Raw genomic sequence first — 26,953 nt, 5'->3', positions numbered from 1 at the left:
AGCCAGAAAGGTGAGGATTCCTTTTTTCCTTGTGCCAGTGAAAGAGGTGTAAGCGGGGACTAAAAGCCTCTCAGCGATTCTAGACGGAAATGACTTAATGGAGCAAAGGCTATTGGAGAAATAAGGAGAGAGAATCAAACATTGGATAAAACCGCCATCCTAAAACCATCTAACCACTCTGCTTCTCAGATGCTCTAATTTTGTTGTTTGAGTCGCACACCTCTTTTCCCTGATCTAACACATTAACAAACCGCAGTGGTCCATTCTAATGATGAGCTGGCAATTTATATCCAAATAATAATCTCACCCAGCTCCTTGCAAAGTTTCAATGTACTTCTTAAATATTAGAAAAATGTCAAACTTGTACATTTAGAACATATGCTTCACTCAGCTGGTGGCTTTCTTTAATATTTAATTAACTGCTTTTACATGGAAGGTCCATTTATAGAAGCCTTGGGCTGCTTGAGTAGTTTGGACTTCCGACAAACCATAGAACTGCAAGCAGGAAAATGAGTCCTAACACCATCAGACCACCTTTAGTTTATCTCAGCTACATTGTTGAGAACAATGTGTGATAGACCTTTTTAATGGAATTACCAACCATGAAGGAATGCACTCTCTGCTTTGCTAATCATTGTATAACTGATGATTGTATTGTGTTTGTGTATTGTTCCTATTTGATTGCTTGAAATAAACCATTTCAAATCAAAAATCAAAATCAAATTTAGCACTGGCTGTACTGCACATCTGTTGCCTAGTATAGATCACTTCTAGGTTGACTTGTGAAAATGATTACCATTAAAATGATCTAATCCTTAAACTCATTTCTTTACTTAAAAGACGAATTTATAAAAAGGTTGTTTAAAGTCTATGGAAGCGTATTACATTCAATTAAAAAAAGGTGATCTTTTTTTTCCGTATTTCAAAAGTGTCTGGGCACCAATCTCATCTGCTCATGAAAACTAGGAGATGAACTGCATGATCCGTGTCAGTTTTGTGTTCATCACAACATCACCAGTCTGTTTTGTTCTTCTTATTTACTTACACAGTCAATAGTTTATCCACAAACATCATCCCACAAAACCTTTGGAAAGTATTAAATATAGACTAGTATGACCTGTTTATTCTTGTTTGGGTCATTCCGGCAATAACGTTGGGCATAAAGGGGCGAAATCCACGGGTGACCCGGACACTTGCGTTATGGGTGTGGTTAACTTTGTGGCACAAAGTCTGTTTTTTCAAGATATATTCTTGAACTGATTTTTTAATGTAATTTTTTTTTCTGTTTTGAGATGCATGTTTTTCTCTATATTTTTTTCTGTTTTTTTCTGATATCTTTTTAAATGTTTTTTATTTTAATTCCTTTTTCAGGACTACAGCTGTTGTAGTCCTAAAGCGAGAAGATAAGGGCGCGTCTACAACTTGCATTACTTGAACCTGTTGGTTCACTCTTAGAAAAAGAGTCATGGCGTTACAATTTCTGTGAAACTCAACTATAATGAGTACTGGTGATGTTTTTGGAGTTATTTATGGTGACTTACTGAGAAGCTGCTGTTGGTGTTCTGGGGTGTTGTCTTCAGAAAATGTGGATCTTATTGATCAAAAAACTCAATGTAACTTAATTTCCTTCATCACCACAGACAAAGATAAACAGTTTTCATTCATTTTGGTCAATAGAACTAGGTCTAATGTTTTTCTCTGTAATGTTGTGGATAAAGTCAGTAGGAAGAACAGAACAGACTGGTGATATGGTGAGGAGCACATGAACAAAACAGATCATGTCTACGACACGGACGCATTGTGGCTTTTCAATTTTTAACTGCAGTTCATGTTATAGTGTTCGTAAGCAGATGAGGTTAGTGCCTAACCGGTTTGGAGTTCTTTGCTTTTGTAGTTCTTAAAAAAATTAGAATGAAAAACACGAAGATCACTCGTTTTTTTTACCGTCATTTAGACCTTCCCTGCGAAGACCAGTGCTAAAAACAAAACACACTAAAAATACCAACAAATCAAACCTATAAATGTGTAGATGATTACATAACAAAACTGTTTGTATTGTAACTTAACCCTCTTTAAAACTGAAAGCATCTATTGCAGCAATACCACTGACTATTAAGAGAACTGGACTGAGTATCTTCTCCCCCGCGGGCGCTCCATATAAGAAGTAATGCTGGTCCCAATAGGTAAAATCCCATAGACTTCTATAGAGAAATGAACAGCTATTGCTCAGTCATAGCAGGGTTTTCAAAACATGCTTTAACCTTGCAATGACCAGATGAGAATATAGCAATTATTTTATTCATTAGCTAAAAGTGTTTCATCTTGTTGCTGGTCGGTTTTTGAAAATAGTTTCAGCATATTTGTTTCCTGATGTGCAAGAACATAGATGGATAGAGAAATGGATTCTTCCAGTGCCCTCAGCAGAGTCTGTTGCTCCCACATATAGTATAAAAATGTCAAAAATAAAAGAAAAGGAACAAAAATTATTATTATTTTTTTAATTAAGTCACAACGGCTAAATATTAGGTAGGAAAACGAGACAGCTGTTCATAAAGAACCTCACAGATTGTTTTTGCTAATAGAAAACTTTATGTGGCCATTTCACCATAAACATTATGGTATTTCCTTTTAAAACTATTTTAATTAGATCACTGAAGCTTCATAATAAGGGCCTTTTATTTTGAAGGAACTGATTAAAAAAAAGAAAGATCTTGACTTTTCCTGTCCTAAACATCTGCACATTAATTTCTCATGACCATACCAACATCACAGTTCCTGTGGTGTTTCTTACTCACATGTGAAGACACAATGTTGATATTGCAGAAGTTTATAAATCCACATCTATCGATTTATTGTAGACAGTACTTATGTACCTTTACAGATGGATTTGTTAGCAGAGCCAGAATGTTTGCATATTTTTTCATCTATCAACTGTATGCAACCTATTTATGGTCAGTTTTGCGTGGACAAAAACTATGTTTCGTTGAACAACAACTTTAAGCACACTCGGTTGCCATGCATTAGTCTATAAGATCACAGAGTTGAGTTTTTCTTTCTGTAATAATTTGACAAAGCCCTGAAAGAAGCGGCACCAAAGCCCTTTAGACAGAGCAGAAAAATAAACAAATGGAGATTCCTCATCAGACCTAGTCTTTTCTTTTAAGAGGCCTTTGTCTCTCTCATGTCAAATGCAACAAAAGCTATTAGCCCACGGAATCGCTCGTCTTTGTTTTAGTGGTGCATTCTGTCATTTAGTGCTATGAAAAGACAAGGAGCAAGGCACTATACTTCTTTGTGAAGATTTAATTATCGGTAATAATGTAGTCAAGATAAACAAATGTCTCATCTGTCACCATGAAAGTAATTTCTATAAAATCAATGTTATTTTTGAAACACTTCCATAATCCACATTCTAATTAGGCTTAAGCAGCTAGCTTGTCAGTAGAAAAAAGGACTCCCGTGGGTGTTTGCCATTCTTTTCATGAAAGGACATTTAAATGGAGGCTGAGGATTTGACACCATTTCTGTCTGTTTCATGAAGAGAAACATATCTCAGTGAATACCACGTTTGTTCACTGACCGCTCGTAATTCACTTCCTGACAGTCTTAATGTTGACAATCGGTGGGTCATTGTAGAGAAGTATTTGTTTTGCTACAATGATTTCAGTAGAATCACCCTTCAGCCCAGGACTTGACTGGTTCTACTTTTTGAGGCTCTGCAGGCTCAGCCTGTGAAGTGAGTCTGAGCTGACGAAATACAGTGCCACAATGGCACTGGATTCATAAACATGTTGGGAAAGAATAGTTCCATATAGAAAATTCCCTTTTAATGACAGCACCATGAACCATATTAACTTGATAGAGGTATACTGAATGAATACAGTACAAACATTTCATTGACTTGCTTTATACAAGCCTCTGATCATCACAGGCCAGAGCACAGCTGTATAAAAAAGAGGTTAAAAGAAAGTAATTATTAATAAATTCTTTTTAATTTTTCTCAGTAAAGTTCTTTGTTGTTGTAATTGGTTCTCAATTATCCTGTTTATATCATTGGAAACAGCAGCATAAATGTATCTTTGATTTTAAAGTCCCAAAAGTGAATCACCTGAAAATATCCACTTTTTAAACCTTTACTGTCAGTTTGTTATTACAAACAATCCCTAGATTTGTTTGAATAGATATTTGCACTGCAGCAGATTTTTTTTCAATTCATAAATGCTGGAGCTTTAATCGATGAGTTTGTTAGTATTGTGTACTACAACAAATTGTATTCCTTTCTTTGATGAGGAAACATATTCAAATTTAGAGGAAGAGCATCCTCCTAAAGCTTCAAATAAATAAAGCCTCTGTTTCTGAACGTTGTCAATGTTTCGTGCCATCTCTGTGACGGATGATGAGCAGCTGTCTGTCTGTCTGACGATGAAGTGTTCTGTCTGCTGTAACCAGATGGAAAGCCCCACTGTACTCTGTACAAACATGCTTTTAATCCACACATCTAGAGCTGGGCGATATGGCCAAATAACGAAATCTCTGATTTGTTTCATTCCAAATTTAATTTTGATCATTTTTTTTGTCCCTGCTTTTACTTTCATGAACAAACATTCCAAGCGATGGAACATATTTAACAAAAACTGTTTTATTTCAACATCTGGCTCTAACACAAAGTTCAAAGTTCAACTTCAACTTTGTGAGCTACCACTAGCTTTAGCATCTCATAAAGAGAAATACTAGAACGCATTCGGCAGAGCATTTCTGGTAGCAACACCCATGAAACGGATTTTGCTGTTTGTGGTTTGATGCTCCAAGTGTGAAGTCACAACCCTAGAGACCAAAATCTCATTTTAGACTCACCAGACAAGATGACCAGTAGATAAAAACCAAATGATTCCATTATTTTACAAAGAAAAACTATAGGTGTTATTTAAAAAAATGATATTAAATCAAATCCAAACATAGAGGAAGTGACAACATCATGAAAACATCAGATAAAAACAGGAACTCCTGTTTTCATTTCTTACCAATTTTTATTCTCTTCCTTTGGCGTTTTCACGCCGTCTATGAAATGTTTGATTTTCAATCCTAAATGAGTTGTTTGTGTTTTTCTTGCGGAAAAACGCCTCCATGAGAAGAGGGGTTTCAGTCGTCTGAACCAACTGGAAAGTCTAATTCAAACCTGTTGAGAAAACAAGCACAGATTTACTAAAAGGGGAGCAGATTGACAGAGAAGGCACATTTTAAAATCGGTCCGTTATTACATGCAGGCAACACACAGAACACCTTGTTAGCATAGTATCATAGCATTGTAGCATTTAGCATTGTAGCATCAGTGTCTAACAACACCGCTGTCTCCAAATGAACCCTTTTTGATTGAACTTTCTGTTGCTGCTGTGAGTCCAACGGGTATATGCCGCAGTTCTGTCTGGATCCTATTTAAATTCCTCCCATGTTTCACTGATTCATCAGCAGAAACTGAAGCTGCACAGAGGGAACTAGCAGAAGTTATGGGGGTGGAAGTAGCTCCTCTCTGCTTGCGGCTGTTCACAACTTCACATCTGCGCTTTGAGAGACACCGGCGGACTGACTTTACTCCAAATAACGGAAGCGCAAGACCGCAGAGAGCTGGGGAAATAAAATCTGTTTCCCCAAAAAATAATTAGTCTAAACAACACATGAACTAGCTGAATGAATCGATTGATCGCCCAGCTGTACACACATCCCTTTTTTAAGGATAATTCCATTAAAATTGAATTGATGCAAAATCTTAATTAGGACTGTAGGAGGGTTAGAAGGACCACAGGTCTGCCTCAATAGGTGGCTGACAGTTTGTCAAGAGTCGTCTTCTGAAATGCCTCATTTGTATTTGGGCTCCTCTGGCAGTTCACACTTTAGTCTGAGGTGCAAAGCATTTCATGTTGCACCTGTTTGATCTAAACCCATCAAAGCTTTGGTTTTGATGTTTATTTTTTTTTCAATTTATTGCTGAAACAAAACTGGGGAAATTAGACTGCCATGTCCTGTCTCAATTTCTATACAAATTCATTAGGATAATGACTCTGAAGGTAAACCCTGGTGTGCTATTCTTTATTTTTGGCAAGTTAAAACATGCAAGTAAGATTAAAATCTTACTTTTACTCAGGGAGCACAAGAAGCCAGCAAATATTTTTACAGTGTTCATACAATAGAAGTCAGAGATGATATACATCACTTATTTAACCTTACAAGTCCTTAGCTTGTCAGTTTTCGTGTTACCATCTCCACTTCTGATATTTGACCAATTACTCAATAGATTTTACAACAACATTTTTTTAAGTCAACGTTGTCTTTGGAAAGTGTTGAAAGCAAGGCATGTGAGTTCCAAAACTACAGGTGCTAGTTTAAGTCCACCCACCACCTCTCATAGATCTGGGGTAAAAGGCCAAACTGTTGATTTTGGGGAGTAGTATGAAAAGGTCCCAAATCATTCTACTTTTGATAATACATTTTGTAATGTTATTAAGCTGCCTTTGAAAGTCCATGAATTTAGTTATTGTTTGCTCGCATCTTTATCTACAATAGAACTGCCCTTGAAAGGACTGGGCAAATAATGTCGTCTTTGATGGCTTTTCACTTGAAACCGCTAATTTCGTTTTGACTTGTCCAGCACACTGACAATCTACATTATGAAGCCACAATGTCATGTTGAAAAAGCATTATTTTACTTTAAATGCACCTTTGAATCTGCTTTGTGTTTGGAAGTTTATCTCCGCAATCAAAGAGAGGAGGTGTTGCTCAGAAGGACGTATCCTTGCTCTGTAATATTTTTAAATTCACATTAGTTAGACTTGGTCATTTTTCCCATGTATCATCTGACCTTCTGTTTTGTTTACAGCTTTTGTAACCTTCACTTTTTAAATATGAAATTTTTCATCGTTCAGTCGTGGTTAGTGAAAAATTGACCTCAGAATTGACAAAGAGATGACAAAGAAAAATATCTCCCCACTATAATCAAAAACCTATTTCAGTTATTATCATATAGAAGCCTTGTTCATCCATTATTGTTCATTGGGAAATGACTGGCTGTGCTGTTTTCACAAGCCTGTCTTCTTTTCTCCTTTTTTTAAAAATTATAATTTGAAAACATTTTTCTCCATGAAGTACTGAGATTTGTTACAGGATCTGTCTTTATGAAAACAAACAACAGTCAAGCAACGCTACAGCTTCATCAAGACTTTTATTTGAGTCTCACTTTAAAATGTAACCCAAGACAAACTGAACAAGTTTATGCACGTCTGACCCACCATTCATTTACTAACCATGGGATAATGGAAATAAAACCAAGATTAAAGGAAATACAGTTACAGAAGTTCTTGCTAGATAATCTTTGACCAAAAGCTAGACAACAAGATGCTTTAATTTATTTATTTATTTTGTTTAACCATTATTTAACTAGGAAATAGATAGATGACTTTATTAATCCCACAATGGGGAAATTTCATTTATCTGTGGCAGCAACATGACATTCAGAAATAATCTATATAATATAACATCAATAAAGGACATCACAAATGACATTTATATTAAATAATTAAAAATATTACTAAAATTATTATGAAAATTATTATCAAAAATGAGATTCTTATTAAATAAAGAAATAAATATTAAATATTAAATAAATACAGCTGCAAAAGTGTAAAAAACATGCGGTCTGCAAAACATGTAAACTGGAGAAAAAAAATTCCTATTAATATCCACAGATCTCTTTTTTTAAGGGAGTCCTGACCACGAGGCATATTACAACAACACAGACATTTCAGACGCTTAAATAAGGAAAACATTTTTAAAGATTAAAAACAAAAGCATGTTAAAGATTTTATTTCCAGGTCTTTCAGAATAGCATCAAACTGAGACAAAGTTATGAGATGTGGTAGGTGGATTGTCGTTTGCAAAGAATTCTAGTCTGTTAGTGCCCAAAACTTGTCCTTCAATAACCTGGCATTAGGGATAGATGGCAAGTATCTTATTTACATATTATATATTTTTTTGTATATGTCATGTTTTTTGGGGTATTTTGGCCAGGGATGCGAATAATGTGATTTCAAAAACTAAACATTGGCTCCATATATCGGTTTTTCTACTAACATCCGGTTGCCCATTAGTAGTTGTTTTTCACTAAGAGGACAATGTTTTGTATCAGAATTTGCTACTGCAAAATAAGACGTGTTGTCCAAAACCAACATGGAGGACAATTTGATGTTCTCCCCCTGAACTTAATATTTTTCTTATTTGCATCTAGACATTTTTCTTGTTTCCCTCCTGGGACTAATGTGGGACAGCAAGTCATCAAGCTGGGTCCCACCGAGTACCGCAGAAAGTGGCGTCAGTCAGACGCAGCTCCTGCAGTAGAAGGTGAAGCTCACTGAAAAAAAGACTGAATAATCTCATGAACCCAGACGTGGAGACATGTCTGGGTTCATTAAAAATGAGATATACAATTGATGCTTCCATATTTGGATCAGGCTAAATACTTAACTGTAGCTTCTCCAACCTGCATCTGGGAGGTCAAGTTTGTGAAAATGTTTTTGACGAGTATTAAGCATCATATTGGATGAGATTTGAAGGAGAGGCAAGAGACGCAAATATGACGCATGAATCTCATTCTGTGGGAATGCAGCATTACACCGGAGTTGTGTTCGGAAGCGTTCACATAAAAGTGCGACTTCTACTACAGTGTGACTTATGACTTTTTCTTTTTTCTTTTTCTTTTTTTTTTTTCTTTTTTATTGCTGCTGCGACTTATACTCTGGAGCGACTTATAGTCTGAAAACTACAACAAACGTCCTGGGAGCAAAGACTGTTTGATCTGTCAGGCCTGTTAGCTTTGTTAGTTCAATGTCTTTAGAAGAATTGTTTGTGTAATCTACATGTTGTTAGGACAGTTACTGATAATGACCAGTTCTGTAAGAACAGAGAAGTTTCCATTCTCTGCTCCAAACATGGCGCTCTTCCTCCTCCATCACAAACTGCTGTCTCACTTTTGCTCTGGTATTGTTGTTTTTTGGGTAGTTGTTACATTGCTTGGTTCATGTACTGGATTATTAGGCCCCTATTTACATTTACCTGGAGTTCTATACCGTTTTGGCCAGAAAAAACTATATTTTTCTTGTTTTCCACCTCAAGACATCAAATATGTCTATTTTTGTGTCCAGAGGAATTTATGTCCATATCCATGTTGGTGAGATTGTGGGAATACCTTGTGGAAGCTGAGATGTGGCTGTGAGGCTTAACATCTTAGCAGCCACTCCTTTGTAGTGCTTAGTGATTTTTCAGAAGGATGATGCACTCTCATCTCTATCCCAGTTGAAACTCCCCTCCACCCTTTCAGCCCCCACCCTCCTGCTCCCCCTTTCAAATGGGGAAATTGTATTGTGTTGGAATGCTCTGCGCCTCTTTTCTTTTGGCACTTCAATAGGCTCTTTAGTATTTCACACCAAGGTGTCCTTCAGGGTGTGAGGTCAGGCTACCAAAACAGCTTCTAGTGGCGGATTAGGACCAATTAACATCTTTGTACACAAAGGGCTCTGGCAGCTGAACAGGCTGCAGTGTGACCCACGCTGCTGTTGCATGCCAAGCCGGAGGACCGCTGCACTTGAGCTGAAGTAGCAAAAAGAGGGGTGGAGAAAGTTTTCCAAACCTAATGGGAAATGTTGCTCCTTCGCACCTCATGAATGTATAGCCCATTGAGCAGTTGTTACCTTGTGAAATTAGAGAACACATCATATACTTAATCATCGCATTGAATGTGTATTGAACTGCACCCTCTCTCTCTCATCATTTTTCTTTTTTTTTTGCCTAATATGAGCTTTTTCTGAAAAATGGGCAGACACACCCCCCCACACACACACCCACGCACACACACACACACACACACACACACACACATATATATATATATATATATATATATATATATATATATAAAACAACAGAATAATGTTGTCTAAACACCACATCAGGTTAAGCTGGATCAGACAAGGGAAGATGGTTCAGATAGTTCAGATAGGCCCACGTTTGTAATGAGGCTTTGTAAGAAATATCAGGAAGATCCGCCTGTCAAACAGTTTATTAGTTTTCTCCAGAGGACCTTGAACCATCTCTTGAAGTAGGCAGGGAGGAAGATCTTAGCACAGCGGCTGGACCATTCCAGAGTCTGCCATGACCCACAGTCTACCTGGCTTCAAAGTCCATCTGGCCTTTAGAGTCTGGCAGTTGTAGGAACTAATCTATCCAGTGTTGTCCCTGGGCTCTTTCAGGCCTTGCAGAGGTGCACCACAGCATTGACCCTTGACTCAAGAACAGGATCGTGATGCTTTCAACACAAACTCAGACAACTCTTGAGACACTGGATCAAGTGTGCTGCCTTACTTAGATGTGGAAAATTATCAGGCACCTCAGAAAAGGATAGGGATGCTTCATCAACATCTGGGACAAGAGTGGAGTTATATGTTGTCACTTAGTGGAAGGATCTTCTCAACTCCACTGACGTGTTTTATGGAAGAAAAGGCGTCTGTGGTCTTGGGGCCTGGGTGGTAGAATGTTCATACTTCTTATGAACTTGAGAAAAGTGACAGTTGTGGGAGAAACTGTCGTATCCTTTTAAATCTGTTTCACTGATGCACAATATGGGTACTGCAGTTCCAGGTCATAGACTTATTTACTCTGCTTGGATTTAAAAAAAAACTTGACTCTGATTCATTAGATTCTAGTCTTCATGCTGGTTGGAACAGGGACTCCCTCCCAGGCACTGGGTGGGAATAATGGGCCTCGATGAGCGTGATGTGTGTGAAGGCTTCATGATTGGGGTTTCGATGGGTTTCATGGACACGGTGAATAAAAACAAGGTGAAACATTCCTGCAGATTTGAATTACTCACCAATATTAACTAGATTCCGCTTTTATAGGGAAAATATTTCAACATAACAGATAAAGCCACGGATGACATTGTTTATTCATTATGTTGAGTGGATTTAACAGGAAAATGGAACAGGTTAATCTACTTTAAGATGTTGCTTAGTAACTGCGGTTATATTTGCTGCAGTCTTCAGAGGGATATTAGCAGCATAATGACTACAAAGATGTTTCTTTTATGGTGGTGCTGAATTAGAAATTAGAAAATGACACGTGTGGACTCCATCCTGACAAAAAAATAACATAACTAGTGTTTTAATCCTAATAAGGAGATATCATCCAACTCCTGTCTGTAATTTCAGTTCATAATAGGAAATAGGATGTGTAAACATCTACAACAACACTAAGAGTTTTAAACCCAAAAAAATTGTAGTTTGTTATGTTCTTAAAGTTTACTGTTTGGTTAGAATGATTTTTTTCTAAAATTACAAATTTAGATGGGAACCAGGCGCATATAGAGTCCATCCGTTCACCTTTTCTGCGTCGCACAAAGACACTGTGGTTGGAACCAAAAATCTCCAATTTGGACTCATCAGACCAAAGCACAGATTTCCACTGGTCTAATGTCCATTCCTTGTGTTCTTTAGCCCAATCAAGTCTCTTCTGCTTGTTGCCTTTCTTTAGCAGTGGTTTCCTAGCAGATATTCTACCATGGAGGCCTGATTCACACAGTCTCCTTTTAACAGTTGTTGTAGAGATGTGTCTGCTGCTAGAACTCTGTGTGCCACTGACCTGCTCTCTAATCTGAGGTGCTGTTAACCTGCCATTTCTGAGGCTGCTGACTCGGATGAACTTATCCTCCGCAGCAGAGGTGACTCTTGGTCTTCCTTTCCTTGGGCGGTCCGCATGTGAGCCAGTTTCTTTGTAGATGGTTTTTGTGACTGCACTTGGGGACACTTTCAAAGTTTTCCCAATTTTTTGGACTGACTGACCTTCATTTCTTAAAGTAATGATGAACACTCGTTTTTCTGTACTTAGCTGCTTTCTTCTTGCCATAATACAAATTCTGACAGTCTATTCAGTAGGACTATCAGCTGTGTATCCACCTGACCTCTGCACAACACAACTGATGGTCCCAACCCCATTCATAAGGCAAGAAATCACACTTATTAAACCTGACAGGGCGCACCTTTGAAGTGAAAAACATTTCAGGTGACTAACTCTTGAAGCTCATCAAGAGAATGCCACGAGTGTGCAAAGCAGTAATCAAATCAAAAGGTGGCTACTATGAAGAACCTAGAATATGATATATTTTCAGTTGTTTCACACTTTTGTGTTATGTATATAATTCCATATGTGGTAATTCATAGTTTTGATACCTTCAGTGGGACACTAAAATTTTCACAGTCATTAAAAAAAAGTAAACTCTTTGAATGACAAAGTGTGTCCAAACTTTTGGTCTGTACTGTATGGATATAGATATAGATGTGGATATAGATATAGATATAGATATGGATATGGATATAGATATAGGTGCATATATATATATATATATATATATATATATATATATATATATATATATATATATATATATATATATATATACTTTTTAGATCCTTAATTACTTTTATGTTGTTCAAATTTGCAGAGTTACTTGTTTAAAGTTGCAAAGTTACATTTACTTTTTAGTTACTTTAGTTACTTAATTAAATTAAATAATTGAAAAATTAAACAAAATTAAATTACTGAGATCTTTCAGCTTTTGACTAGAAATACTGCTTACAGTGTTGTAAAAAAAAAAAATGAAGTACTTTGACATTATACTGCATTTGAGTCTGAGATTCAGGTATTTGGAGTTGCCTTTGATTCTTTGACATTCAGCTTAAAGCTTAGTGCATGCAGTTTTATCTTCAATGAATTCTTTAAATATCTTGCTGTCCATACTACTAATTCCACCCATTACTCCATCTTGGGGATGTTTGAGAAACATCTTTGTGCGTTCGTTGTCTCCTTGTCCAACTTCCCAAGCTATTTTCGCGCCATTAAGTTGCTCCGACGGATGCAGAGAGTGAACACTGTTCGCTGTTGGGGAGCGTGTGCACCACGTGACCAAAACAATCATTGCAGACGTCAAACTTTCAAAGCGATGAAGACGAGGTAAATCTACACGTTTTCGCAAAATATACTTTATTGAAAAAGGTGACAAATATATTAACCGTTAGGTATTTTAGTGGCCCGAGCAGACAAGTGAAAAATAAAGTCTTGTGGTCCGTACTGCTCGAGTGAGCTGGACCGGGCCAGCGGACAAATGGCTATGTCGAGCCCTGGACCATAAATATTTGGACAGACACATTCTTTCTAATTTAGTTTCTGTACATTACCACAGTGAATTTTATATAAACAGCTCAGATGCCATTGAAGTGCCGACTTTCAGCTTTTATTCCATGTGTTGAACAAAAAGATTGCATAAAAATGTGAAAAACTAAAGCATTTTTTAAACACAATACCTTCATTTAATGGGCTCCTAAGTAATTGAACAAATGAAATAACTGAAAACACAATGGTCATCACTAATATTTGGTTGAAAACCCTTTGTTGGCAGTGACAGCCTGAAGTCTTGAACTCATGGACATCACCAGATGCTGGGTTTTCTCCTTCTGAATGCTCTGCCAGCTCGGGTCCTCTACCAGAGTCCTGATAGCTTGAGGGTCCTGCGCAGTATCTTAGCTGTTCCTAGCACTGCGCTTTTCTGGACTGAGAGGTCTGAGGTCTTTCCAGGTATCTAATGGAGCCACTCCTCCAGCTTGGGGGTTACTGTCCCAAGTGATCCAATTACCACAGGCACTAATGTCACCTTCACTTTCCAGGCTTTCTCCAGTTCTTCTCTGAGTCCCTGGTATTTCTCCAGTTTCTCATGTTCCTTCTTCCTGATGTTCCCATCGCATGGCACTGCCACATCCACCACAACGGCTTTCCTCTGTTCTTTATCCACCATTACAATGTCTGGTTGGTTCACCATTACCATCCTATCAGTCTGGATCTGGAAGTCGCACAGGATCTTTGCCCTCTCATTCTCTACCACCTTCGGAGGTGTTTCCCATTTTGACCTTGGGGTTTCCAGTCCATATTCTGCACACATGTTCCTGTATATTATTCCAGCCACTTGATTGTGGCGCTCCATGTATGCTTTCCCTACCAGCATCTTACATCCTGCAGTTATGTGCTGGATTGTTTCAGGCACCTCTTTTCACAGCCTACACCTTGGGTCTTGTCTGGTGTGGTAGATCTGAGCCTCTATCGCTCTGGTGCTCAGGGCTTGTTCCTGAGCTGCCAGGATGAGCGCTTCAGTGCTGTCCTGTAGGCCAGCTCTTTCTAGCCATTGGTAGGGCTTCTTGATATCAGCCACTTCAGTTATGGTCCGGTGGTACATCCCATGCAGGGGTTTGTCCTCCCATGAGGATCTGTCCTCCAGCACTGTATCCTCTGCTCTCCATTGCCTGAGACATTCACTGAGTACACTGTCAGTTGGGGCCTTGAGCTTGATGTACTCATGTATCTTGGATGTTTCATCCTGGATAGGGGCTTCTACGCTCACTAGTCCTCGGCTTCCTTCCTTGCGGCTAGCATACAGTCTCAGGGTGCTGGATTTGGGATGGAACCCTCCATGCATGGTGAGGAGCTTCCGTGTTTTAACATCCGTGGTCTGTATCTCTTCTTTTGGCCATCTTATTATTCCTGCAGGGTATCTGATAACTGGCAGTGCGTAGCTGTTTATTGCCCGGGTCTTGTTCTTGCCATTGAGCTGGCTTCTCAGGACTTGCCTTATTCGTTGGAAGTATTTAGCTGTTGCAGCTTTCCTTTTTGCCTGCTCCAGGTTGCCATTTGCCTGCGGAATTCCAATGTACTTGTAACTGTCCTCAATGTCTGCTATTGTTCCTTCTGAGAGTGAGACCCCCCCTGTGTGGACTACCTTGCCTCTCTTTGTCACCATCTGGTTGCATTTCTTTAGCCCGAATGACATCCCAATGTCAGTACTGAAGATCCTGGTGGTGTGAATCAGGGAGTCAATGTCACGCTCGCTCTTAGCAGATGGCTTGATGTCATCCATGTAGAGGAGGTGACTGATGTTGGCCCCATTTCTGAGTTGGTATCCATAGCCAGTCTGTTGATTATTTGGCTGAGGGGGTTCAGACCTATGCAGAACAGCAGTGGGGACAGAGCATCACCTTGGTATATCCCACATTTGATGGATACTTGTGCAAGTGGCTTCCCATTGGCTTCAAGGGTGGTTTTCCACAGCTTCATTGAGTTTCATATGAAGGCTCTTAGAGTCCTGTTGATGTTGTACAGCTCCAAGCATTCAGTGATCCATGTGTGTGGCATTGAGTCATAGGCTTTCTTGTAATCAATCCAGGCTGTGCACAGGTTGGTGTGTTGTGACTTGCAGTCTTGAGCGACTGTTCTGTCAACCAGGAGTTGGTTTTTGGCTCCTCTGGAGTCTCTACCAATGCCCTTCTGTGTGTTGCTCATGTATGGATCCATGTGCCTGTTTATCTTGGTTGCAATGATGCCTGACATGAGCTTCCATGTTGTGGACAGACAGGTTATTGGCCGATAGTTGGATGGGACTGCACCCTTTGAGGGATCCTTCTGGATCAGGATCGTTCGCCCTTCCGTTAGCCATTCGGGGTGAGTCCAATCTCTTAGCAGCTGGTTCATTTGTGCTGCCAGGCGCTCGTGGAGTGCAGTAAGCTTCTTTAGGCAGTAGGCATATATCATGTCAGGGCCCGGTGCTGTCCAGTTGTTCATACCTGAGACTCTTTCTTGGATGTCTGCCACTGTGATGGATACTGGATTCTGTTCAGGGAGGTTGCTATGTTCTGTTCTCAGAGAGACCAGCCACTGGGCATTGCTGTTATGTGCTGCCTCTTTCTCCCATATGCTTTTCCAGTACTGTTCAGTTTCCAGCCTTGGTGGGTCTGCTCGGCTGTTTTGACCCTGCCACTGAGCGTACACTTTTACAGGCTGAGTTGCGAACATTCGTCTGGCTTCATTGTCTCTTGTGTACCTCTTTAGGCGGCTGCTCAAGGCTAGGAGCCTTTGTTTGGCAGTTTCCAGTGCTTCAGGTATGGGCATCTGGCTGTATTTATTAGGTACTTGCTTTCTCATTGTACCTCTTTGAGCCTCTGTCAGCTTACTCACATCCTTCCGAGTTGCCTTGATTTTGGCCTCTAACCGTTGCTTCCATGGTGGGTATTGTTTTCTTCCATGGTTGTTCTTATAGCCAAGTATCTCAAGGATCACTGCTGCTGAAGTGTAAACCAGTTCGTTGGTTTCTGTGATTGTTGTGGTAGGAATTGCCCTCAATGCTTCATTCAGAGTTTCCATTAGACTTTCAGGCGGTACATAACTTAACCGTTGTAGCTGGTATCGGGGTTGCCTAGTGTTCATTCTAGACACTAGCATATCTGTATTTGTTGGGGCTGTGTACCCAAGCTCAGGGTGGGAGTGTGGTATAGTCTCCTGTCTGACCTGCTGTTCTGGCTCTCCCGTGGTATTGTATTGTATTGCTACAATCTCAAGTTGTGATAGGAGTTGCCGTTTGTGGATGTTAGAGCATTGGGCTGCCAGTTGTTTGGCAGTTAGCCTTGATTGTGGGTTTCGAAGCATCCATTCATTCCACAATCATTGCATGTAACCCCTCTGGGTGGGATTACTTGAGTAGTAGCATTCTAACAGAACCTTGTTCTCACATCTAGTCCATTTCCGTCTTTTTCCAGTAGCCCACTTTCCATCTGGGTGCTCTGGTCCCTCAGCACCTGACACAGACCTTGTTTGGCCGGGCGACGTCTGAGCTGGCATGACATGTGGTTCATTGTCTCTCATGTTGTGAGGTAGGCTGTAGCATTAAGGGTCTTTCCCAAGGACCCTCACTGGGTGATGTTAATTGCTCACCATTCTTAGCCCATTTCCATGGTAATTGACCCATCTGCATTGTCATTGCTATTTCCATTAGTTGTTCATTCCGCCCTGGGAATCGAACCCGGTTTTCTCGCATGACAGTCCTGCACATTACCAACTGAGCATATATATTGCATATATATTTATTTATATATTCATAAAATGTTATAGGAAATCAATAAAAGATTTTGTGTTTTGTTATTTACCCATTTCAATTAAGGTTGTCATTTAAATCAAAGAGCTACTAGAAAAGATGAGGTGGTTTGTTAACAAATAAGAAATCATTTTGCTAAGGGCTGGATCTTTTTCTAGAAACAGGCTAAACTCTAAAATGTCTTAACAATTATTATTATGATTCTTAAGAAGTTATTTATCCCACTTTCTGAGCTGCCACTGTCCTTCAGCCACTCCACCACAAATCTGTTCTCCATCCATGCAAGAACACATTCTCTCTGTCTTTTTCTTTCAGGCGCTCACATCGCCTATCAGGCTAATAGAGGGTAAAATGCAGGTGTGTTTAGGAAATGGCAGCAATACTGTAGCGCATTGACAGGTTATTTTGTTGGCCCATGCCTAATTAGAGGCATAGTGGATGCACCCCACTAAGCTTTAGTGCTTTATGTCCGTACCAGTCTGCTCTAATTTCCCTGTGCCTTTGATATCAGCCCCAGGATTGATGGGTTGCACATAAAGAGAAACACCAGACGAGGATAGAAAACCAAGCCCAACAATGCCAGTCCCCCACCTCTACCCTACTTCAGTCTTATGTCCTTGGATTTTACCCCTCCCTGGTCTGCAGATGTGCAGGGGGAGGGAGCTGTGGTTAAATCATCACTAAGTGGAAGCCGAATTTCATGCCACCTCAGCTGTTGGATGATTAGAGAAAAACGTGCTGTTGAAATGCTGTGGGGAGACGGACGTATCGCATTACTCCAGTAAATAACATGGGATTTTGTTTTTTTTACTGTGATTAAATCTTAATGCAGAAGACATGAAGGCAAAAAAAGAAAATTACAGAAATTTTGAACAGAAACGGTCTTCCCTTGGGACTGCAGGTAGTTGTAGCTAAGGAAGCAACGATTCACTTTCCCCACAAATTGGTTCAAATTTCAATTTTTGGGTCAGGGTTTTAGTTTGATACATGACATTTGTATTGCAAAACAACAACAAATCAGAAAAATCATTATTTTAATGAGCTAATAACCAAATAACTATTAAGAAAATTATGGTTGTGTATTGGCCAGGGGTACGATACAAATCACGATACACATCTCACAATAGGAAACGTATCCCAATATTTCTCGTGTCACTTGTTCTCATCTGGAGCCACTATAAGCACCACAATCCGCATTTTTCATATGGTACTGGCAGCAATGCGGCATAGATTTTCGGTTCGGTACCCATCCCAGGTAAAAACTGAGTAGTACATGTCTCATAACAAAAACTGCGAGGCTGACTGAACATTTAGCGTTCAACATAAGCTGCTTCTCGTGAGATCTTGTTGTTGCATTGATGCGGTGTAGAGCTGCTCAAAGAGGCTCAGTGTGCGGTGCTGCCAACTAACCGTCGGGGTTTTAAGTGGAAAAACTGAAGGATGCTAATAAATGATTAAATAAATATTGTCTTGACAGCATTTTAAACTGATACTATTATGACCAAATTAAATATCGCGATAAATCACAGATTTGTTTCCCCCACACCTCTAAAGAGAAACCTTTTAGTTGGCTGACACTAACCCTGGTGTAATGTAATGAAACATAGAATAAATCCTTCTTAATTTTAGCACTACGTGTTTGACACTTTCAATGTAAACATGCCGGTATGCAGTAGAGATGGAATGATTCACTTTCCCCACAATGTGGTTCAATGGTATGACATACAGTTCGGTTTAACATCGAAAATTGTGGCATCTCTAGCTGTAGCTGTAGCTGCTGCATCAGCTAAGGTTTGGTTGAAATCCATGTGGATATTCCTCATAAAATAAAAACATACCCTAAAAAGTAACACTTTCTTAAAAGCTATTTGAATTAATTTTTTATGTTTTAAGTTGGTTAAAAGGTATTGTAAATTAGATCAAAAGATGAATCGGAGTGAGACTTTTAACAAGAAGACACAGATGCTCTTGTAGATTGTATTTTTTTGATTTTGAAATTTAGTTTCTTTGAAAGTTCCTGTCTTGTGTTTCAGCCTATTCCACCGTGTCTGGAGTGAACGGACCTCTGGTGATCCTGGACAACGTGAAGGTAAGTGTGCTGCTTCTGAAGCTGCATAGAAAAAAAAGGAAAGGTTGACTCACTCCTGCACCTTATAATATGATTTGTTTGAATCAGTTCCCCAGGTATGCTGAGATTGTTCACCTGACGCTGCCGGATGGCACCAAGAGGAGCGGGCAGGTCCTGGAGGTGATTGGCACCAAGGCAGTTGTGCAGGTAAGAAATGGTGTGTGATGAGCCATGAGGTTTAGATGGTCAAAAAAGGGCTTATTTGCCCACTGGTGTTGTCCTGTGTATCTATGGCTTTGTGTTTTCAAGGTGGTATTAGTGATGTCCAAAATATGACAGTTTGAACTGTTTGAGTTGAAAATATTCTGAAAACCAACGACTAAAAAGCTGCTTTACATTTTCTTGTGGCATTTTCTGATGATGGAGGACATCTATAAAGAAAATTAAGCTCAAAACTGCATTTCTTTATTCAAATCATCGTGAATCAGGAAAAGATGAAACAATGCAGATGGAAAAAGCTTGTAGGTGTGACTTTGAATTTACAAAGGCAAGCCACAAGCTCCCTCCTCGATTCCAAGCACAAAAACGAAAAAATAAAATAAAATAAGTTTTTTTTTTTTTTTATATGTCTATTTCCATTATTATCCCAAATCCAATTTGCGCAATTTCATAGTCAATGGAAACACAGCTAGTAAAAAGACTGTCTTCGTTGATTAGGAAGAAAGTGACCAAATAACTCAATTGCAATTTAAAAAATTTAAAATTGGATGAAACTCATACAGAGTACTTTGGTTCTTCACCATGATGGACAAAGACCTTTAAAATGGACTCCACAGATATATCCCTTGAGTCGCACCCCATGTGGCTTCAGGCCAATATCTGGCAGGACAGCACAAACCCCTGTGGTCATCAACACCTTGATGGTCATCTTTACCAAATCTAAGTCCTGAGTGGTCAGTGTCAGTCTCCCTGTTCCTGCAAACAAGATCATTTGTACATTGCCTTGCAAAAGTATTCGGCCCCCTTACCTATTCCTCCTTGCAAAACAGCTGGAGCTCAGTGAGGTGGATGGAGAGCGTTTGTGAACAGCAGTTTCAGTTCTTTCCACAGATTCTTGATTCTGGATTTTGACTTGGCCATTCTAACATCTGGATATGTTTATTTGTGAACCATTCATTGTAGACTTTGCTTTATGTTTTGGATCATTGTCTGGTTGGAAGACAAATCTCTGTCCCAGTCTCAGGTCTTTTGCAGACTTTCTTCCAGAATGCTCCTGAATTTGCCTCCATCCATCTTCCCATCAGTTCTAACCATCCTCCCTGTCCCTGCTGAAGAAAAGCGGGCCCGAACCATGATGCTGCCACCACCATGTTTGACAGTGGGGATGGTGTGTTCAGGGTGATGAGCTGTGTTGCTTTTACGCCAAACATAACGTTGCCCTAAAGTTGGATTTTGGTTTCATCTGACCAGTCCACCTTCTTCCACATGTTTGTTGTGTCTCCCAGATGGCTTTTGGCAAACTCATTCATCTTCTGCCGTTTATTCCCTTTCGGGGTCACGGGGCTGCCGGAGCCTATCCCGGCCACGTGTGGGCAAAGACAGGGGACACACTGGACAGTTCGCCAGTCTGTCGCAGGGCCACTATCACACACCCATTCACACTCACACTCACAACAATTTAGAGTTGCCAATTGACCTATGAAACATGTTTTTGGACAGTGGGAGGAAGCCGGAGACCCCGGAGAGAACCCACACATGCACAGGGAAGAACACACAGAAAGGTCCCCCATTGGTATTCTGTTTCAGGTCCCCCAGCCGGGACTTGAACCGGGGGGTTTTTTGCTGAGAGGCTAACCACTGCCCCACCGTGCAGCCCTTTTTTTTTCTTTTGGCTAACCTTATATGGAAATCTTTCAGAAATGTCTTTCTTCTTGCCACTCTTCCATAAAGGCCAGATTTGTGCAGCGTCTCCTGATTGTTGTCCTCTGGACAGACTCTCCACCTCAGCTGTAGATCTCTGCAGTTCATCCAGAGTCATCATGGGCCTCTTGGCTGCATCTCTGATCATCTTCTCCTTGTTTCAGCTGCAGGTTTAGACGGACGGCCATGTTTTTGTAGATCTGCAGTGGTCTGATACTTCTTCCATTTGAACGTTCATGCTTGCACAGTCTCCTTGGGATGTTTAAAGCTTGGGAAATCTTTTTGTATCCAAATCCAGCTTTAAATTTCTCCACAACAGTATCTTGGAGCTGCCTGCTGTGTTTCTTGTTCTTCATGATGCTCTCTGCGCTTTAAACAGACCTCTGAGTAAACTCTGAGAAAACTCAAGAGATGCAATACAAAAAAAGCACAAAGAAAATTCCTTTGGCACAAAAAAAAACAACACAAATCAATGGAACTTGGATGTTCTCCACAAAAGATGATGCTTTTATTTGATACCAGCTCTTTGCAAAGAAGTGTACAATTTGACTGATGCACAGTCCTTTGTGAATAAAATATACAATTTTCAAATAAAGTTATTTGGAATTTTAGACCAATAAACGTTGTGGTGTTTTCTTTGGTTTCATGTAAAGTCATTGTTTGGATTTGTTTATAGGTTCATTAAAATGTCAAAATACATGTTTTCTTCCTTAAATAACAGAAGTGGCAAATTACACTAACTGTTCCCTAGGATGACTGTCACATCTCCGTAAAGATTACATCTAGCAACTTAGATAAGATTTTAGAAAGTGATGTAACAATAATGCGGGCCGCGCTCTCTGTGTGTCGTCAGGTGTTCGAGGGAACGTCAGGAATTGACGCCAAAAAGACGGCCTGCGAGTTCACCGGTGACATCCTGCGCACGCCGGTGTCCGAGGACATGCTGGGTAAGATCTAAACCAGGGGTCCCCAAATCCAGGCCCCCCGAGGGCCGGTGTCCTACATGTTTCCCAACCAACCTGCCATTGAAGCTCCTTATTGGCTAAACAAACCTGATCCAGCCAATCGGAAGCAAAGAAGGCAGGGTTTCTGGAAAACCTGCAGGACACACCGGCCCTCGAGGCCTGGATTTGCGGACCCCTGATTACTCCAAACCGACTGGCTGTGGCCCGAATGAAGCAGATGTTTCCCACCACCTTACTCTGCTGGTGCTACGATGAACATTTTGAAGCAGAAAAGTGCTGCTGTCTTTCTACTGATTTTACTACAAATTTTAATTAAGAGCAAAAAAAAACAAAAAAGCCCATAGGTTTTTGTGTGAATGTCATTGAATATCTCCATCAATGTGATTATCTCAGTACAGCACAAGGTTGCCTGTATTTAAATACAAGCAGAAAGTACATTTGCTTCCGCCTGTGAAGTATCATTAGGAGTGCCCCTGAATTAATGATTATTTGTACTTGGAGCAGCAGCAAACCATCGGTGCATGCTTCCACCACGTCTTTTAGAGTCTAACAGAAAACGATGCAGATCAGATCTGATAAGGCTGTTTTTTTTATGTTTTGATTGATTATTTTTTACTTAAAACTGACAGATTGCTTGCTGAACACCTGCGCTCCTCTTGACTCACTGCAGACATTTTTCCTTACAGGCCGAGTGTTTAATGGCTCCGGCAAACCCATCGACCGTGGCCCGAATGTCCTGGCTGAAGACTACCTGGACATCATGGGTTGAGTCTTCGGCACCTTTGTTCTCCTTGCTGTCGTAGAAAGGCAAACAAGCTAGAAAACTGTATATATATATATATATATATATATATATATATATATATATATATATATATATATATATATATATATATATATATATTTAGAAAACAAACAAGCCCTTCTAAATCAGAGAGCCAGAAAAAGGTCAACAAGACTTAAAAAATTGGGCTGACTCATTCACTGTATGATGCTATGTTCACACCAGGCATGTGACGCACGTTCCTCAATGTGCATTAAGCCCATTGTGTTCACACTGGACAACCAGTGAGGAGATTGTTTTTGTTTTTCTAAAGTTTACTAGCGCATGTCCGCCACTTGCGTTGGAAGAGGCTTGGTGCAAAATGTCAAAAGTGTTCGTAGAGTCCAAAAATAGCAGTAGAAACCTGCATCGCAATGCGTGAATGGGACAGTTTTGAAGAATGAAACGCTCATTTACCTTAATGTAGACTTAAACGCTTCTTTCTGAGGCTGGTGTGAACGTAGCTGAACAGAACTGGATCATATAAGTGCGATGTCACCCTCAGAAAATGACTTGCCTCCAGCTCCAACCAAAGGAAGTCCATTCTGTGGCCATTTTTTTTGGCAATATATACGCTGCCATGTTAGAGCCAGACGACGTTGGTGAGCAGGGCTTAGTTCGAGTCAGTCTGTGTAAACATTTCTATGGCAACCACTCTCACCCGACAGGAGTGGACTTGTTGGAAGGCCACACCCCTATCAGAAAGCCCGTTCTATGTAGCCCGCTATAAAGAAAGCGGGCCTGAAAGAAGCTGTAAATCAAATGTTTTGAACATTGGAGGTGGGGCCCCCACCTCCAATGTTGAACAGCATGGTGTAATTGATGCATCTGATTAATCAGTTTTGTAAGTTGAATAACTTGAACTAAAGAAAAAATATGAAGAAATAAAATAGGATTATGAAGAAGATGATAAAAAAGGTATCAGATTAAGAACGATTATTCTGACCAATAGAATGACTCAGTAACAGCTGTTAATTTCTCTATAGAAATTAGTGGGTACTTCATGTTTGGAGTCACTCAGTGCAGTTCACATATACAGTCAATAGGCTGACTGTTCATTAACTGAAGTTCAGGGAGTGTGAAATGGATTCATTCAATTGATTTCAAAGAGAAATGAAAGAAAACAAGTTTAGATCTGTGCCACAGATGGTTTTTACTAGAGTGGGACATTCTTCTGTTTGCTGCACTCTTGTCTTTGAGAAGAACAAACATGGGTTGATCTGTAACTGTAGACATATAAATCTGCCTTTTATCGTGTACATACACTCCTAAAATGTGAAATATACCTTAAATATTTGTTTTCTTCCTCAATAAGTGTCCCTTAACAGTCTTTGTGTTCATTATAGGTCAGCCAATTAACCCTCAGTGCCGCATCTACCCTGAGGAAATGATCCAGACCGGCATCTCCGCTATCGATGGCATGAACAGCATTGCCAGAGGACAGAAGATTCCCATTTTCTCTGCTGCTGGACTGCCCCACAATGAGGTGAAAGTGTCTCACCACTTTGCGCTTTCTGTTTAGTGTGTTAAGGCTGACTAATCGTAATCATGAATTCACATCTTATGGATATAAAAACAAATAGTACTGTTCTGTTTGTAACCAGACATTTTAGTGGATGCCGCTGTAGATAACCTTTTTGTTTGGCAGACTCCTTAAGCTGCATTCATACTAAGAGAGACGTGAGGTAAGGGCGTCCTGGTTCAAGTCAATGTAAAGGGGCGATCAGAGCGTTGGTCAGGCAGCAGTGCAATTTGCATCGAGCCAACAATTGAATCAAGCCTTTCATTTTATTTTTATTTTTTCCCTCCTCCGACTAATGCGGTTTGATGACAGGAAGTCATCAAACCGGGTCACAGAGAGGCGGAAGTGGCCATCATTCAGTCGTAGCTCCTGGTGAAGTGGTGGATCTTATGAACAATTTCAACAATTTAAGGAAGCAGTGGATTTGCCGCACTCTCCAATGCAAATTTGACGCATAAATCCCATTTGGGTCGACTGCAGCTTCAGATTATCACATCCTGGTTGTCTCTCAGTTGGCTCACAGTTTTGGGGTGGAGTCTGTTAATATATTGGAATATATATTGGTTCAAAAAATACAGACCAAAGAGATTTTAGTTGGTACAACTGACCAGCACACCAGACACACTTACACATGTCACCATGTAAATAAAGCATTAAATGTGCTGCAGGCTCTGCTGCCTCCCTGTGTAGCTTATGGCAATGAAGATGACCAGAGATCAGGGTTCAGAGAGTCCTGTGGGATTCAAACCGTTGTTTGATGAGGTATAGGAGGGAGAACATCTGTGTATAGTTATACTCGAAAAACTAAAAAGAAACTAAGACTTTGAGCTTATGACTGTGTCGATTGAAAACATAATCGTAAAAATATTGAGCTAAAAAGAAAAGTCTAAAAAAGATTTTTTAATCTAAAACTCCGGAAGTTGCTGTTCTGAGCCACAGTAAAGGTGAACGCCAGTCACACCACCAATGTTTTACCTGGTGATTTTCTTAAACCCCCTAATATGGTATCTTTAATAATGCCATTGAGATCAAAATATGTGTTCAGTATGTTCTCCACCATTTGGTTGAACAGACTGTTCAACATTTTGGCCTATAGCTTCTTACAGTTATTTTTTGTCTGGTCCTTCTTTCAAAAGCGCACACATTTACCTAACCCAGTGTTTTTCAACCAGTGTGGAAATTACCCTCATTAACTGATCTAAAAACATTTCCCATCTCCAGGATATCAGCTCTGCGTTCATTCAAACAGGCCCTGATAAAACATTGAGTAGTTAAGAATATGAAAGATTGTAAAATCCTTTTTTCTTTGTATTTATTTGATTCTATTAAAGACATTTTGATATGAATGACAGTACCGCGAGTTAGCTGCAGCTTTAGCTCTGTTTTAGGAAAAGTCCCGCCCCTTTAACTGTCTCCACCAATCATTCTTGGAGTTTTAATCACACGTCATCAGTCTGACCAATCAGAAGTGGTTAAAGTCTTCACTTCCTTGTTCTGATTCTGTTGATAAAGTCTCTCAGTTCTAACAAAAATACCAGCTAAAGCTCGTCTTTAGCGGTGTATCTTTCCACAGAATCCGGTGTCAGACCGTGGAACAAGTGAACAAAACAATGAAGCTCCGAGACGCTAGTCTTTCTGGCGTTCGGCATATTTTTGCACGACATGATGCATTGTGTTAATGTGACAACGTCTCGGCGCACAATGAGTCTCTCCTCTCAACGTCTTGAAACAACAACGAACACAATTTAAACAGTTTTTAAATCTTCTAACCGAACCTTTATTACAACTTTTAGAAAAAAAACCAGCTGCAACTTCCAGCTTTTTCTGCCACAATTATCCCAAAAATGCATGTGAGATTGCAGAGGGACTGTAGATCACTATAGACTGAGTTTCTCCTTTTTTTTTTTTTTTTGGGATGCTGATGTGCCGCGGGATTTTTGTCAAGGTTAAGGTGTGCCGTGGCTCAAAAAAGGTTGAAAAACACTGACCTAACCCACCAGGACCAACTAAAGGCTCCAAATGGTACCCAAGGACCCTTCCACATGTGACTGCGACACCCTGGAATTGAACCAGCAACCCTGTGGCAGCCTGACATTCACTCATGTCTCAAACTCAAAGCCGTTTTGTCTCCGTTAATTTTTCTGTGAGGCTGTTAGGGAAACTCTTGAAATGAAGTACTTGCAGCTTCTCCGAATGAACCGCATGAATGCTTCAATCAGAAATTTTCACGATCATTTTGGTCATTGATGGATATGTTGAGCTGTTTTACTTTCATTGTTCTTTCTCTGTCTCAAATCATCAGCTTTTCCTCACACACACACATTTTAGCCGATCCTGTGCTGACGTGGCGACCTTCTCGTCTTCTCCCGTCTGCAGATCGCCGCTCAGATCTGTCGCCAGGCCGGCCTCGTGCAGAAGTCCAAGGACGTGATGGACTACAGCGCAGAAAACTTTGCCATCGTGTTTGCAGCCATGGGGGTGAGCAGACGAATGGCATCTTGTAGCGTGCAGTTTTTCAAACCCCCACCCAGCTGGAGCCTCTAATCCCCCTCTTAACCCTTATGTGACACCCAGTCCCTTCACTCCCGCCCTGCTATTCTTTTATTCACCAGGTGATTTAACCTTTAAGTCCCTCTTGTTACTTCTGCAC

General features: G+C 40.1%; 1 protein-coding gene across 1 annotated transcript in view; it reads left to right on the top strand.

Annotated features, from left to right (window-relative positions):
• atp6v1ba (V-type proton ATPase subunit B, brain isoform-like) overlaps window positions 1–26,953 on the top strand; it is a gene marked incomplete in the record, with an annotated part of 39,373 nt that overhangs the window by 3,504 nt on the left and 8,916 nt on the right. The window contains 6 exon segments of the mRNA NM_001278849.1: window positions 19,039–19,094; window positions 19,182–19,280; window positions 21,847–21,940; window positions 22,645–22,722; window positions 24,128–24,267; window positions 26,680–26,781. Coding sequence (NP_001265778.1) covers window positions 19,039–19,094; window positions 19,182–19,280; window positions 21,847–21,940; window positions 22,645–22,722; window positions 24,128–24,267; window positions 26,680–26,781 — 569 coding nt within the window.

The sequence above is a fragment of the Oryzias latipes genome, chromosome 15 (assembly GCF_002234675.1).
Source record: "Oryzias latipes chromosome 15, ASM223467v1".
NCBI lineage: Eukaryota > Metazoa > Chordata > Actinopteri > Beloniformes > Adrianichthyidae > Oryzias > Oryzias latipes.
Note: the sequence above shows the minus strand (reverse complement) of the source record. Positions and strands in the feature narration are given on the sequence as shown.